The sequence below is a fragment of the Centruroides sculpturatus genome, unplaced genomic scaffold, assembly GCF_000671375.1.
Source record: "Centruroides sculpturatus isolate CEXI.00-Female unplaced genomic scaffold, Cexi_2.0 scaffold2077, whole genome shotgun sequence".
NCBI lineage: Eukaryota > Metazoa > Arthropoda > Arachnida > Scorpiones > Buthidae > Centruroides > Centruroides sculpturatus.
The window spans coordinates 1,821-16,016 of NW_019386255.1; the positions used below are offsets into that span (position 1 = coordinate 1,821).

At 31.9% G+C, this 14,196-nt stretch overlaps 1 protein-coding gene across 1 annotated transcript in view; it reads right to left on the reverse strand.

Moving 5' to 3' along the window:
• Positions 1-743: 743 nt before the first annotated feature.
• LOC111614285 (protein brambleberry-like) overlaps positions 744-14,196 on the reverse strand; it is a gene marked incomplete at its 3' end in the record, with an annotated part of 37,317 nt that continues 23,864 nt past the window's right edge. The window contains exons 5-6 of the mRNA XM_023355660.1: positions 9,357-9,536; positions 744-950 (exon numbers count right to left, since the gene is read on the reverse strand). Coding sequence (XP_023211428.1) covers positions 744-950; positions 9,357-9,536 — 387 coding nt within the window. The remainder of the gene's footprint in view (positions 951-9,356; positions 9,537-14,196) is intronic.

Consider the following 14,196-nt stretch of genomic DNA (forward strand, 5'->3'; position numbering starts at 1 on the left):
TCGGAAAAATAAAATAGTACTTTACAGTGGTAGCTCTGACATTAGAAATGATCATTAATAATGCATGTGAAAAATTTTGTAGTAATGGCTTGCATATTTAATACAATATGCGATGGTGAACTGTCTTGCATAAAGGTTGCAGACAATTTATCTGCCGAGTGCTAGAATGTTATTTTAAGACATATTTTATATCATCAAACATCCTTACTACGCCCGATACGTTTAAAGCTATACAACAACCAAAGCCGAATATTATCAGGCTAGAAATGGCTATAATGCTAATAATTAAATAGACAATTTGGCATTTTTTATATTTAAAATTCATTAAAAGCCCTACATAATGTGAGCATTAAGAAGACAACAGCTCTAAATTTTGCACTAGTGGCTGAATTTTGAATTAAAATGTTTTTCCCAAAACTCAAAGCCACATATGCAGGACAGTACATATATACCAAATTTGGTTGAGATTTGCACAACATTTCTTTCTATAGAGAGCTCCAAACACCTACTCTTTCATTCTATCTATTATATTGGATAATAATATAAAAAATAAAAATCAACATTATTATAAAATAGTATTAAATATTATTTTAAACATTTAAAGCATTTGAAATATAAAGAAAAGATATAAATACTTTATTATTATTATCATCATCATCAAAATGTTTTAAATTTTAAAACATTTACTTTTATTTTATCATTTTTTAAATTCTAAACTTAAAAAAAAGATCTAGAACACTTACCAAAAGTTGTAAATACAATAATTGCAGTAAGTGAAAAAAAATCTAAAAATCTTCCATTTTTAATTTCTAAAACTGCATTTAAAGGTACTAAAAACAGTAGAAGTATTCTTGATAAATAAGGAGCATGAATAAATACAGCAGAAATAGCAGCCAATAAGAAATATGCTAGATGGAGTATACAGGTATTCAGTAAAGTAAGTTGTTCACCTAAGAAAAAAAATTTAGTTTCATTAATATAAATGTTTCATAAAAATATTATGAGAAGCACAAGACACTAATATTTAATTAAAACTAAAACAGAATTTGTTTTAAAATGAGTGTTTTTAACTGTCTTGATCAGTTACCTGCAGGTTCTATACAAAGTTGTAGTAGAAGTTATTGTGATACTCCCATCTCATGTTCATTTTCTTTTATTTATTTTATTTATATTTTATTTCTCCAAACTGAACCATTGTTGTGCTTCATTTAGACATTATTACCAGTGGTGATAATAGTCTCGGTTTGCCAGGTATGCGACTAATAAATGTCAACTGAATCATCTTTGTGAAGCACTCTGATTGGAGGAAAATTATGTGTGACATGTAAAAAGAAGGAAAAGGAGAATAAAACCAGATGAACTGAGGGAGACGACATCTTTTTCCTTTACCTCAATGCACTTTGTTTCGTCTGGGGTAACCATTGGACCAAGAAAGGGAGATCATCAGACAAAGAGGGTCATCATGCTCAAGGAAGAAAAGAGAGAGTGGAATGGAAAGGAATGGTCCTTTCCACATTTGGATTGTGTACAAAGATCATCCATGGGAGCATTGAAATTAAATTAAATTTGTATATTATTATTATAATATGTATATTGGTATTTAGCTTGTATATTGTCTGGAATTGTATGAATAGTAATTACTTTGTTTATCAATATTATCAGGGTTATCTTACTGTATACATATATTAGTTTAGTCCAATCATGTTATCATGATTAATTGTTATCATATTTATTATCATATAATTCCCAACAAAAATTTGTTTCCAAGTGAAAGGAATTACATTATATTCAAGCAGGCTCTCAGACAAGACTTGTATATAATCAATAAATATATTTTAATATTGCCTGTATATTTTTGGTTTGAATAAAGATGTAATAATGTCAGATCACTTTTTCAGAATGTGCTGCAACTAGTATTTCATAGGAGAAACTTTTATCATACAGGCGTTAAATTACAAATAAATGTCGCTAGACCGACAAGCGCTGAACTTATTATTATTTGCTGTGTGGTAAATGAGGCAGGCTACAATAATGCCAAATTTATCTACATCTTAAACAAAGTAAAAAGATCGCTTTTTCCTGCTACTACACTGCATCTCCTGAAAGAATCCACAATAGATCTTCCCGCTATACCATTTTGTGGTCACATCACTCTCCATATTTGCCGTATTTTTAGGCGATATGCGGTTTTTCTGCCAGTTTCCCCACGGCCAAATCTTAGGAGGTGCTGTCCAATGACAGGGATCCTATTTCCATTCTTGAAAGATTGGGGGTTTATTCTATCCCATTAGAAAATATGTCGGGTGGTCGCACCCATTATATTGGCGCGACAACTAGAATGTTGTCTTGTCGTATTTCAGAGCATCAGTATTCTATCAGGGAAGGCAGGAATGAAACTGAGCTCACTAGAATGATATTACAACACCAACATACCCCGTTGTGGGACGAGGTGGCCATAATAAGACATTGCAATAACAGAAATATCATATATATTTGGGAGGCCCTCCTTACCAACATATTAAATCCCTGTGATTTGCCCCCTTTGTGGATCAATTTGTATAACTATCTAAAACAACATATCTAGCTCCACAATTTGGAGGCGCATAGCACATGCACATTATTACCGCGCTTGTTTTTTTTTAAAAACTGTCTTATGTTCTACTGTTGCTTCCGTTCCAAAACGTTAATACGCTTGGAACAGTCAGTTATTTGTAATAAAAAAAAAAAAGGAATTTAACCGTTTTTAACAACCTGAGGAAGACGAAAATAATTATCGTTGAAAGCACTTGTCAGTCTAGCGACATTTATTTGTAATTTAACGCCTGTATGATAAAAGTTTCTCCTATTAAATGGTCGGTGTGCTGTCCACTTCTGTATTATAGATAACTAGTATTTCCCCATGACAGTTGAAAACAACTAAAATTTTATTTCTTCTTGAATATAATGTAATTCCTTTCACTTGGAAGCAAATTTTCATTGGAAATTATATGATAATGAATATGATAACAATTAATTCTGATAACGTGACTGGACTAAACTAATGTATGTATACAGTAAGAGAATCCTGACAATATTGATAAACAAAGTGATTACTATACATACAATTGCTGACAATATACAAGCTAAATACGACATCTGATGGAAACGACATTTTTTTCCTTTACCTCAATGCACTTTGTTTCATCTGGGGTAACCATTGGACCAAGAAAGGGAGATCATCAGACAGAGGGTCATCATACTCAAGAAAGAAAAGAGAGAGTGGAATGGAAAGGAATGGTCCTTTCCACAGCTAGAGTAGCTGTGGAAAGGACCATTCCTTTCCATTATACATTCCATTACCATTCCTTTCCATTATACATATGATTCCTGACAATATACATACAGAAAAGTAATGGAGTTATAATGTTTCAAACCAAAGATTGGAAAATATAAAAAATGTCAAAAGAATACAGAATAAAATTGTGTTGAAGACAGAAAGAAAAAAGCCTTAAATTGAAAAATAATGATGAATTGAATCCTGAACAAGTTTTAAAATATACATGCAGTAGACCAGGGCGCCGCTAGCTGTTTGAACGCCCGTGTGCAATACCGATTATGCTGCCCCCTGTTTAACTACGACTACCTACGCTGAGCTTGCCAGTAAGGCTCTTTAGTGTTGTCTCATAAGGGTGTGAAAAAAGAAAAATACTTTATAAAGAAAAACTATTTATTATTACTAAGTTATTTTTGTTTACTTAAGTGTAAAACCATATAAATATTTTATTTACAGAAATTTAACTCTTCTTGCCTTTATGTTTGCGAAATCTGCTATCAATTTTCTTGTATCCAAGCTGTATAAGATTTCGTGTTCAATTGAAACTATAGCTAAATTACTTAGTCTTTGCCGGTACATTGTTGATCTTAAATAGTTTTTTTATAATTTTTAACTTTGAAAAAAACCTTTCACCAAATGCAACTGAAACCGGCAATGTAAGTAATATTCTTAGTGCTATTGCTGTGTTAGGAAATGTTGATATTAAGTCATTAGTAAAAAGATATTGTAATAGGGTTTGTGGATCATTAGACTGGTTTTCTGGAAAATGCAACTTTAAAGTACAGATTTCAATCATACAAATCAATACCGTCAATGTCTGTTTCACTACTCGAATCGTCTTTAAGCTTCAGATTTAAATGCTAACCAAGTTAAAATATGATTAATTATACTTAGACCCATGTCAGAAAAATTATTAACAAAATAATTGCAATTTGATATGCGATAGAACTGTTCGAATGCGTACAAGTACAAATTGAGAAGGAAGCTCTGTGGGGATTCCCTATTATCGCCAGTCCTATCAACTTCTGTCATAGAGCACGACTATGGGTACTTGGCTTTCGGGCGCCGCCGGATGCTTCAACCTGCCGACAGACGTTTCGCATTGCATCTTAATTCTGATAAATGCCAATAGAGACGCTTTAACGCTATAATATAAATAAGAATATAATAATTGCGCACCGGTCAGAATTTTTTTCTCCGTGCGAAGACATTTCTTATGCTATAAGTAGGGTGGGTATTATGACAATGACTTTGAATATTACGTAACTGATCGCTCGATTTGCCGCCCCCTGGATGTGCCGCCCGCGTGCGGTGCACGCCCGCTTACGACAGACCTGCAGTAGACTGTCGTTTATCCGAAAGCTGTCAACCAAAACATCAGTTAACCAAAAGCATTCCAGTTGGCAAATTTAAATTTTCACTAGTGCTGTGGCACTGCAACCTTTGGCTATATCTTGGGCTACTCCAATATTTTCGTTGTTGGTGTGTGTGTTTTAGCTGGCAGCACTGGCACTTTTGTGTGCTGCTTTTCTGAGGACTGTGTCGGGATGTGTGTCGTGCTGAATCAAACGTTTTTGATAGTAGATTAACTTCTAAAGTATAATTTTTTGTTTGTATATTTTTCAATATATTTATTTTGTTTGTACAAAATAAAGAAATAATTTTTAATGATACAATAGCCACGATTATTATTATAAAAATTTTCGTTAGGCTTAAAATGGACAAAAATTCAACACAAAACGACATGCAACAGAGAAAAATTTCAACATGGGATAGGTTAATATGTTTTTTTCGTACATAATCAGTTATCTGAAAAATAAGTTATCTGAACAATCCCAGTCCCCAATTGATTCGGACAAACAACACACTATTGTATAAAGAAATGTATCAAATTCAAACAGAATTAGACTGAATAGAAATGAAGAGTTACAACTGAAACAGCATCACAAATTTTAAAAAGTTAGATATTAAAAAGGAGATACTGTAGAACAAAATGTTACAACCAACAGATAAAACTTTTTGAACTTTGTCAACTTTTATCTTATGTAATGAAATGGACTTTACCAAAGAAGTTAAAAAAAACAGTTTCTAAAATTCCATCTTAGAAATTGGTATTTCAGTCATTCCACGAATTGAAGGAACTAAAAGAACTACTCTTGCTTATCTTATTATCAGAAAAGTAAAGAGAATTAAACAGACTATTGGTCAAAAAATTAGAGACTACTATTCACTTAATTTCAGCTAACTTTCGTGGAATACTTTAAAGAAATTTGAAGAGGAAAAGGAGTAGGAAGAGAGAGGAATAAAAAAAACATGCAGCTAGACTACAAACTTTTCAAATATATATGAACAATAAGAAATCTACCATCTTTGATAATTTATTAAAACTAGAGTTAACAAACTGATTCAAATCAAAATTAGGTGGGGATTAATGAAAGTACAGGACAAATGTAAAGTAATTGGCAAAATTTGCTGAAAAGTATTATGAGGCAACAAGCTGTAATCATTTCAGAATTGAAAGAAAAGTAGGAAATTTAATAGACAAAGTAAACACATTTAAACACACAAGAAGAATATCAATCATACTAAAATGAATAGAAATATATACAAAAGTAGTGGCAGAAAAGTAGAGAAAGGACACTGGGACTGAGTGAGAATGAGAGAAAAACAGATGCTCTAGATGTAAAACATGCAGGCACATTTATAAGATAGAAAAATGGTAGAACCATAGGAGTTTGAATCTCAGATATGCAATTCATCCGAGACTGCATATTATTCAATAAACAAAACTTACTCTAACACCTTGTAAACGTGCAGCCAAATTTATTAATTTCCTAATGTTTTCGGTCATGTTAATAACCTAATAAACAGAAGAAACAGATACAGCAGAAAACACATTTTTAAGAAACAGACTGCTCAAATGCTTTTTACATTAATATATGCCCTTGTTACGTTATATGTTATATTTCAGGCGTCTTAATTTCTTTGTGAATAATTTTCTCTTTATGGACCCAATTGTATTTTATTTTTATGTTTTTTGTTTTATCTTCATGTTTTAATATTAGCTATTGATAAAGATGGCACACCTGATGTTCAATAGAATATCATTCAAAAACGTTCGAAAAGCCTATTCGTTTATGCAAATGTACCGTGTTTGAATTTTAAAGTTTTTTCTTGATAAAGGTCATTTAGCATGACCGAAAACGTTAGGAAATTAATAAATTTGGCTGCACATTTACAAGGTGTTAGAGTAGGTTTTGTTTCTCAGATATGCACATTTAATCAAGGCCAAACAGAATAAAGAGGACCAATTAGTGGCAAAAGTAGGCATTGAAGCAATTATTAGTAAGGCTAGACAAAATTTGAGAAGGTTGAGCATGAAGGTTTGCACAGTTGGAATGGAATGACCCCTTTATTTATGTCAATAAATTAATTCTTTGTACTGTATTTTTGTGGAATGACTGGCATGCCAGTATATCCGAGGGAGACCACGAAATCAGACATTTCTGTACGGTAAAAGCCAGCATGCTGGTTTATTCCAGGGGAATGTTGGCATGCTGGTTTAAGTGAAGTTATATATCCCTCTCTAGAGAGCACATTAAAAAAAATTAACTAGTTATGTCACGTAAAAACAAACAAGTTTTTGTTCTAAAACTGTGAAACTATCAGCACACATCAAAAACTACAATTATACATTTAATTTCTTCATTTTATCTTCTTTCTAACAATGTAAAATACTCATGGAATTCCAAAAGTGTTTTCTTTATGTATAGTTTATTCTTATTTGATTCAAAAATGCAAAAAATAAACATATTAAATTTAAAAAACTCACTGTAAATTATCTCAGCTTAAATCATTAACATGGGTTTTGTGTGAAATTTGAGAGGAAGGTGTTATTTTTAAGGTCAGGATAGATGGTCAGTGTAGCGGACACTGACTAACTACTTCTACTACTAATGTCAATAAGTCACTAATTGTTTCATTGTCTTGTAAGCAAAAACTCTCTTCCTGATTTTAAGTCAGTCAAATTACAATGTTATTATTAATAAAATATTAACATTGTAATTTGTGCTCATTGTAATCAGATTTAACAAAACTAGTTGTTAATTAAATGTTAAAGAATACATTATTCTATTTAATTAACAACTAGTTTTGTTAAATCTGATTAATTTTATATTTTAATCACAGTTTAACCAGCATGCTGGTCTCCCCCATTTTTATGCAGCATGCCGATCATTCTGCAAAAATACAGTACTTAATTTACAGGGTGACACACAAGATGCTGAACCATTTATATATAGGTTTAATTCAATATTACACCACATAAATTTACAAACTACATACACTTTGAAGCACAAAAGCATGAAAATCTGTTATTAATGAAGACAAGTTCAATGTGGCCACAGTTTTGTTACCCTAGCTTTTCAAGGAAAACATTCACATTCTGCACCACTTGTCAATCTGTGTTGACGAATAGTACAGAATATGCCATAAACATCCCTTTCACAAAAGTTCTGTAAACATTCTTCAGTCAAACTCTGACATTCTGTTTATCTACTACATTATTCATATGAAATAAGCCTCTTCTGAAAACCAGGTGTTGTGCAGGATGTCTATCGTCTGCATAGTCCAAGTTGCAAAATGAAGCCTTTGTTCTACTTGGTTAGAAAATACAGCACTGTCATTTTATAGGAAAATAAATAAAGGTCTGAATGGAGGAAACCACTGAATAGAGCAGTGTTTTTCAAGCTTTTATCTCACAACATACTTAAACTTATAATGATCATATGATTTAAAGTTATGTTTGTAAACATTCTATCACCATATTACATGCCACTTAACCTAATTCTTTTCATCTATACATTTGGTAAATTAAATAAAACAGTATTGTAGTTCCTTAAAATAGCAGCAGATTACAACAATAGTTACTTAAATTAATAATTTTCATTTACATAAGAAAAGGAATTAACATTAAGTCATTTAAAAGTGGCATAATTGCCTTTAGAAATATACCCAATGTCCTGCTTTTTATAAGTTAAAATAATTTGAACTAAATATGGACAATTATAAATACATTTTTGATTTAAAGAAAATTTCATTATTAAATGAAATAACCTGGTGTTATGCATATATAATTTTGCTTATGAATATATATTTTTTACTACATTAAATATATGTTTAATTATTATAACAATGAAAAACGCATATAATGAATTTAAAGAGGTTTTAATTTTTACATGTACTATACACTTATTGTTCTTTGGGCTTCTTTTGAAAATAATTTATTTAATAACCTTCAAAAATTTTTTATTGTTTTTAAGTCATAGAGAGTATATGAACATTCCTTTAAACCCTGTGTAGTCTTCCAAAATAAATGCTACTACTTTAAATTATCATGATTATGTTAATTATTATCTGAGAAATGTATGATTACACCAGTCAATAAAGTAACTGTCCAAGTTTCATTTCCCAGCTGCATTCAAATGTCTTGCTGTCCACTAACTCTAGAAAGCTCTATAAATGAAAATGGTGACTCTGCAATTAAGAAAGCATATTGTGTTCTACAGTTTCCAAAGTCAGAATCACTTATTATTGTAAAACATGAGTAATCTGCAGAATCTCTAGAATTGTGGCTGCTAAGAAGTGACAATAGATTTGCTGTAATGAGCATAGGGAGAATTTGATGCATGATTTAATCAGATGCATGCTATGAGACACAAGATGCAGATATTGAGAAATTGTAATGGGCAAATATGAAACTTGGATAATTTTCCAGTGTTTTAATGCACATTACAATATTCTATTCAGATAATAATTAACATAATTACATTAATTTAAGATGGTAACATTTTTTTTGGAAAATCCCATATAATTTTAATAATCAAATTTGTAAAAATAGTTCAGGGTTTAGAGTGAAAGTACCTGATTATATTTATATATTAATAAATTTTTCTTTATGTTGAATAAGATCACTATGAAGTTATAAATTGAACTTCATAATGAGCAATAATTATATACCAATTATTTGACAAAATACACTTACCAGTTCCATCTAACAATTTTCCAAGCCATCCAAGCTTTAAATTAATTTCAGTACGCACCTGTTCTACAACATGCATCATATGACTAATGGTTTCGTTTATTAACTGAAGATTACGTAAAGTTTCTTTATAATTTTCTGATGTTTTTATTTGTTGTTGAAGAAGTTTTTGAGTACTATTTTCTGAAAAAAAAAAACTATTATTTATTTAAAGAATTTTTATATTTCACTTTAAATAAAATATATAAAATAATCAAGTATACAAAAAATCAACTGAAAGTTTAACAATATATTCATCCCAAATATTATCAATTTATTTATTTATTTACGAGATAATTTTATTTGCACATTATAAAATTTAAAGCAATAATACATAACTATTTTTCAAATAATTCATTTAATTTTATTTAATTTACTATATACAATAGCATGAACTCAATATGCAAATAATGTACCTGACAAAATATTCAGAATTACCAGGCAAACCAGCTAGTTTTGAAAGTGGATAGTTTTGACTTTGATGCACTGTAGTATATCTGTACCAAACGGCCAGATTCCTTTATTGGGCTATTAAAGCTAAATACAGTAGAGCATCGATTATCCGACTCAATTGGGGACTAAGGTTGGTCGGATAACTGAAAAAATCAGATAACCGAAAAGAATGAAAAAAATACATTATTAATATAGTATATTAGTATATCCCATGTAATTAATATATTAGTATATTGCTATTAACCGATATACTAATATACTATGTAATTAATATATTAGTATATTAATTACATAGTATATTAGTATATCCTATGTAATTAGTATATTAGTATATCGCTATTAACCAACTTTGTGTTGAATTTTCATTGATGTTAAGCTTAACAAAATTTTTTTTAAAATAATAATTGTTGCTATTGTATCGTTAAAAATTATTTTATTGTTCACAAAACAAACAACCATTCATAATTAGAAAATTAAGTCTCGTTTAAATACTGGCTTTCCTTCAATGGTTGAGCTGTGTAGCCAGCTAAAACACACAAAAATTTAACAAAAATAATATTAAAGTAGCCAAGACAAATATTGTAGTGCCACATCACTAGCGGACATTTGAAATTTGCCAACTAGAATGGTCGGTTAGCCGATGTGATGGTTAATCGGGGGTCGGATAATCGATGCTCTACTGTAATTGATTTACTGAAGGCATTCAATTTCAGTAAATTTTAATTTATAAAAGATTGAAAGAAGTGGGGAAATTTACTTAAGAGAATTCACATGTAAATTTATTTATTGGAAGTGTTTAAGCTTTCTTGTGTGATTTAAAACAGAAAAATGCTGAACAGAAATATAAATACAGTAGAGTCTCGAAAACTCGGCACTCGATAACCTGGCAGTCCGGATAACTTNATGGTTTGCCTGGATCAACCCACGATTTCTTGCGTTTAGGATTCTCAAAATATATCCATTTCTCATCGCCAGTTATAATCCGATGCAGAAACGACTTTCTTTTTTGTCTGGCGAGCAAGATTTCGCATGTGTTTTGGCGTCGCTCCATCTGCCTATCGTTCAATTCATGCGGCACCCATTTTCTGATCTTCTGAATCTTTTTCATGGCACGTAGACACATGGAAATGGCTGGTTGAGTAACACCCAATTGCTCGGCAAGCATTTTTTTGCGATTGGGTATTGTCCTCATCCAAAAGAGCCTGCAGTTGATGGTCCTTAACCTTCCTGGGCTGATTTTCACACTTCTTGTCACTCAGATAAGAATTTCCATCTTTGAACTGATGAAACCAATCTCTGCACGTGGTTTCCGATAAAGCTCTGTCTCCATAAGCCTCCACAAGCATTCAATGTGCTTTGGCAGCTGATTTCTTCAAATTAAAGCAGAAAAGCAAAGATTGCCGCATATGCTCTTTTTCTGGCACAAAAGTAGACATGATTACTAAAAAAAATATATGTTGTTATATGAAATATCTGATGATGTGCACTGATTAATGTTGACAGACGTCAAAATCATCAAAAAAACAATATGGTGTCATCATGGTAACTTAATACGCTCGCTTACGCCATCTATTAGCAAACAGCGGATTTAAGCTTATACACCTGGTATATTAGTATAACCTACTTCACATTAAATTTTCATCGATGTTAAGCATAACAAAATTTTTTTTAAAATAATAATTGTCGCTATTGTATTGTTAAAAAATTATTTTTAAATTATTTTATTGCTCACAAAACAAACGACCACTCATAATTAGAAAATTAAGTCTCGTTTAAATAATGGCCTCCCTTTCATGGTCGAGCTAGTGTTGCCAGCTAAAACACACAAAAATTTAACAAAAATAATATTAAAGTAGTCAAGACATAGCCAAATATTGTAGCGCCACATCACTATGGACATTTGAAATTTGCTGACTAGAACAGTCAGTTAAACCGATGTGACGGTTAATCGGGGGTCGGATAATCAATGCTCTACTGTAATTACTAAGCAATTTGGCAGGAGGCCATCTTCTCTTGTTAAATATAATATCAATAATTATGTATAAATTAATTAATTTAAATTAATTGTAGAAATATAGCAGTAGTTCACCACACAACTGCTTTTTTTAGATTTCTATGGTATGGAGGTAGCATGATACCAGTTCCAGTGTTACTGAGAGGATCACCTGCACACAACAACACAGTTATGTGTTATCTAGAACCAGTAGTCTTAGAAAGATACTGGACAAACAACAGATGCTCAGCTCACTTGAATGTCTTATGCTTCATCTATTATTCATATAAACCAGCATATAATAACTGCAAATTTGGCACAATGGGCAAGAGAAACCTTTCAAAAGCCTGTCTCCAAATTGATGATGTGCAGATACATAGTTATATGTGGGGGCCAAAAAAAAAACAGGATTTTTTGTATAAAAACTTTATTAACTTTTTTACAAAATTCCTTCAGTCACCTTCAAAGTAATCTCCATTAGATGTGATGCACTTATCAAGTCTTTTTCCCATTGTTTGAAGCATCTCTGGCACTCTTCAACCTTGATATTGTCCAGTGCCCTTAGGGAAGCTGTTTTTATCACCTCCACATCATCAAAATGCTTCCCTTTTAGATTTTTCTTTATTCTTGGAAACAGAAAGTCACACGGGGCTAGGTCTAGTGAATACGAAGGTGGAGAACAACAGGCCATCCCCGAGAGGCCAAATAGTGGGTCACTCGTAAGGCCATGTGTGCGGAGGCGTTGTCATGATGAAGGAACCAGTCACCTGATTGCCAAAGTTCTGGGTGTTTCCTTCGCACATCCTCTTGTAGACGTCTTAAAACTTTTTTGGTGGATTTTTTCAATGTTTTTATCATTTCAAGATGTTGAAAGATGCCCAGAACTTTGCAGGCGGAACAAAATAACAGTATGCTCAAACGTAAACCTACAAACTGATGCCATCTGCAGAGCTGTTTCATGAAGGTCTCTACTAACCCCATTTAGCGGGAGAACTCTCTACTACATCTACGAATGGCAGCGCACTCTCAGTTTGGTTTTTTGGGTCCCCCTTGTATGTATCCTAATGTTTCTATAAGGCAAAGTGCAAGCTCTACTTCACTACATTTAGCATGGATTCAAATGCATTTGGCTTGGACCATACGTTGCTTAAAGTAAGTACAGTACTATGGTCCAACAAATCAGTTTTCACCATTAAGTATTTTGACAATGTCAAGAAAGAAGGACAAAATTGATCTCTCCTATTACAAATATAAGATGTAAAAGTCAGTCTTTAATACTTTGGGGCTGCACGAATTCCAATGGTGTTGATGCTCTGTACTTTTGCATCTAAACCATTATAGCTTGACTGTCCAAATCCTAAGGTAAAATCCACATCTTTCACAATGAATTATTTGGTCTACAGCCTAGCATACTTCAGCATGACGGAGATAGGTATTTGGCCATAATTACAAAAGCCTGGTGGTGACTAGCAATCACTTTTGTTTCTAGACCTAGAAATATTCCAGACTTATCACCTATCAATAAGGTGTGATGCTAGTTGAAAAAAATGGATCAGTGATGACTACAGACACTTTAGCAGTTGACAATATATTTGGCTATGGAATGGGCTAAAATTCTAATGCCTCAATGCCTCAACAACTGGTCATATAATAAAATGCAAATAAGACATTACATACTGCTAAATACAGTCACTATTAGCAATGTGAATGATTTTTTAACCTTTGTTGCTATGGCCCAGTATTTTTGTTTTGTTATTTTTTTCTCTATATATGATTTCCTACTGTTTCTGCCAGTTGTAACATATAATAAAAAATCTTGTCTTCAAGATTCATCTATGCTTGATTTATATTTTTTCTCTCTTATGTATTTAAACTAACTTTACCGATTTTAAGTTGATACAGTAATTTATCACTGTCATTTGGATGTTTACCAACTGTTTCAAAGAAATAACTCAACATTATAAAAAATAATGTCCAGCACCGCTATGCATAGCTGGACATGGAGGTTACAGAGAAATAGATTGCAAATAAACAATTTTACATAAATATGTAAATGTGCACAATATATAAACTTTGAAGTGGATACAGTAAATAATGGGCAAGTAGTGTATATGTTACCAGCCAAACCCGATTTCAGGCCAAACTAGTTTATCCTACGCGTGTCAGGATATACTAGTTTAGCCTAGGACAATCTAGTTTGTCCTAAATACTTTGGGCTTAACTAGTTTGTCCTAGGCCGAACTGACTTAGAATTATTATTTAAGTCAGGCCTGGCCAACCCAAATTGTTTCGCAGGCAACTTTAATCACGCGTAACATTACAATGGGTCACATTTAGGCAAAAATGCTTTTAAAAAAG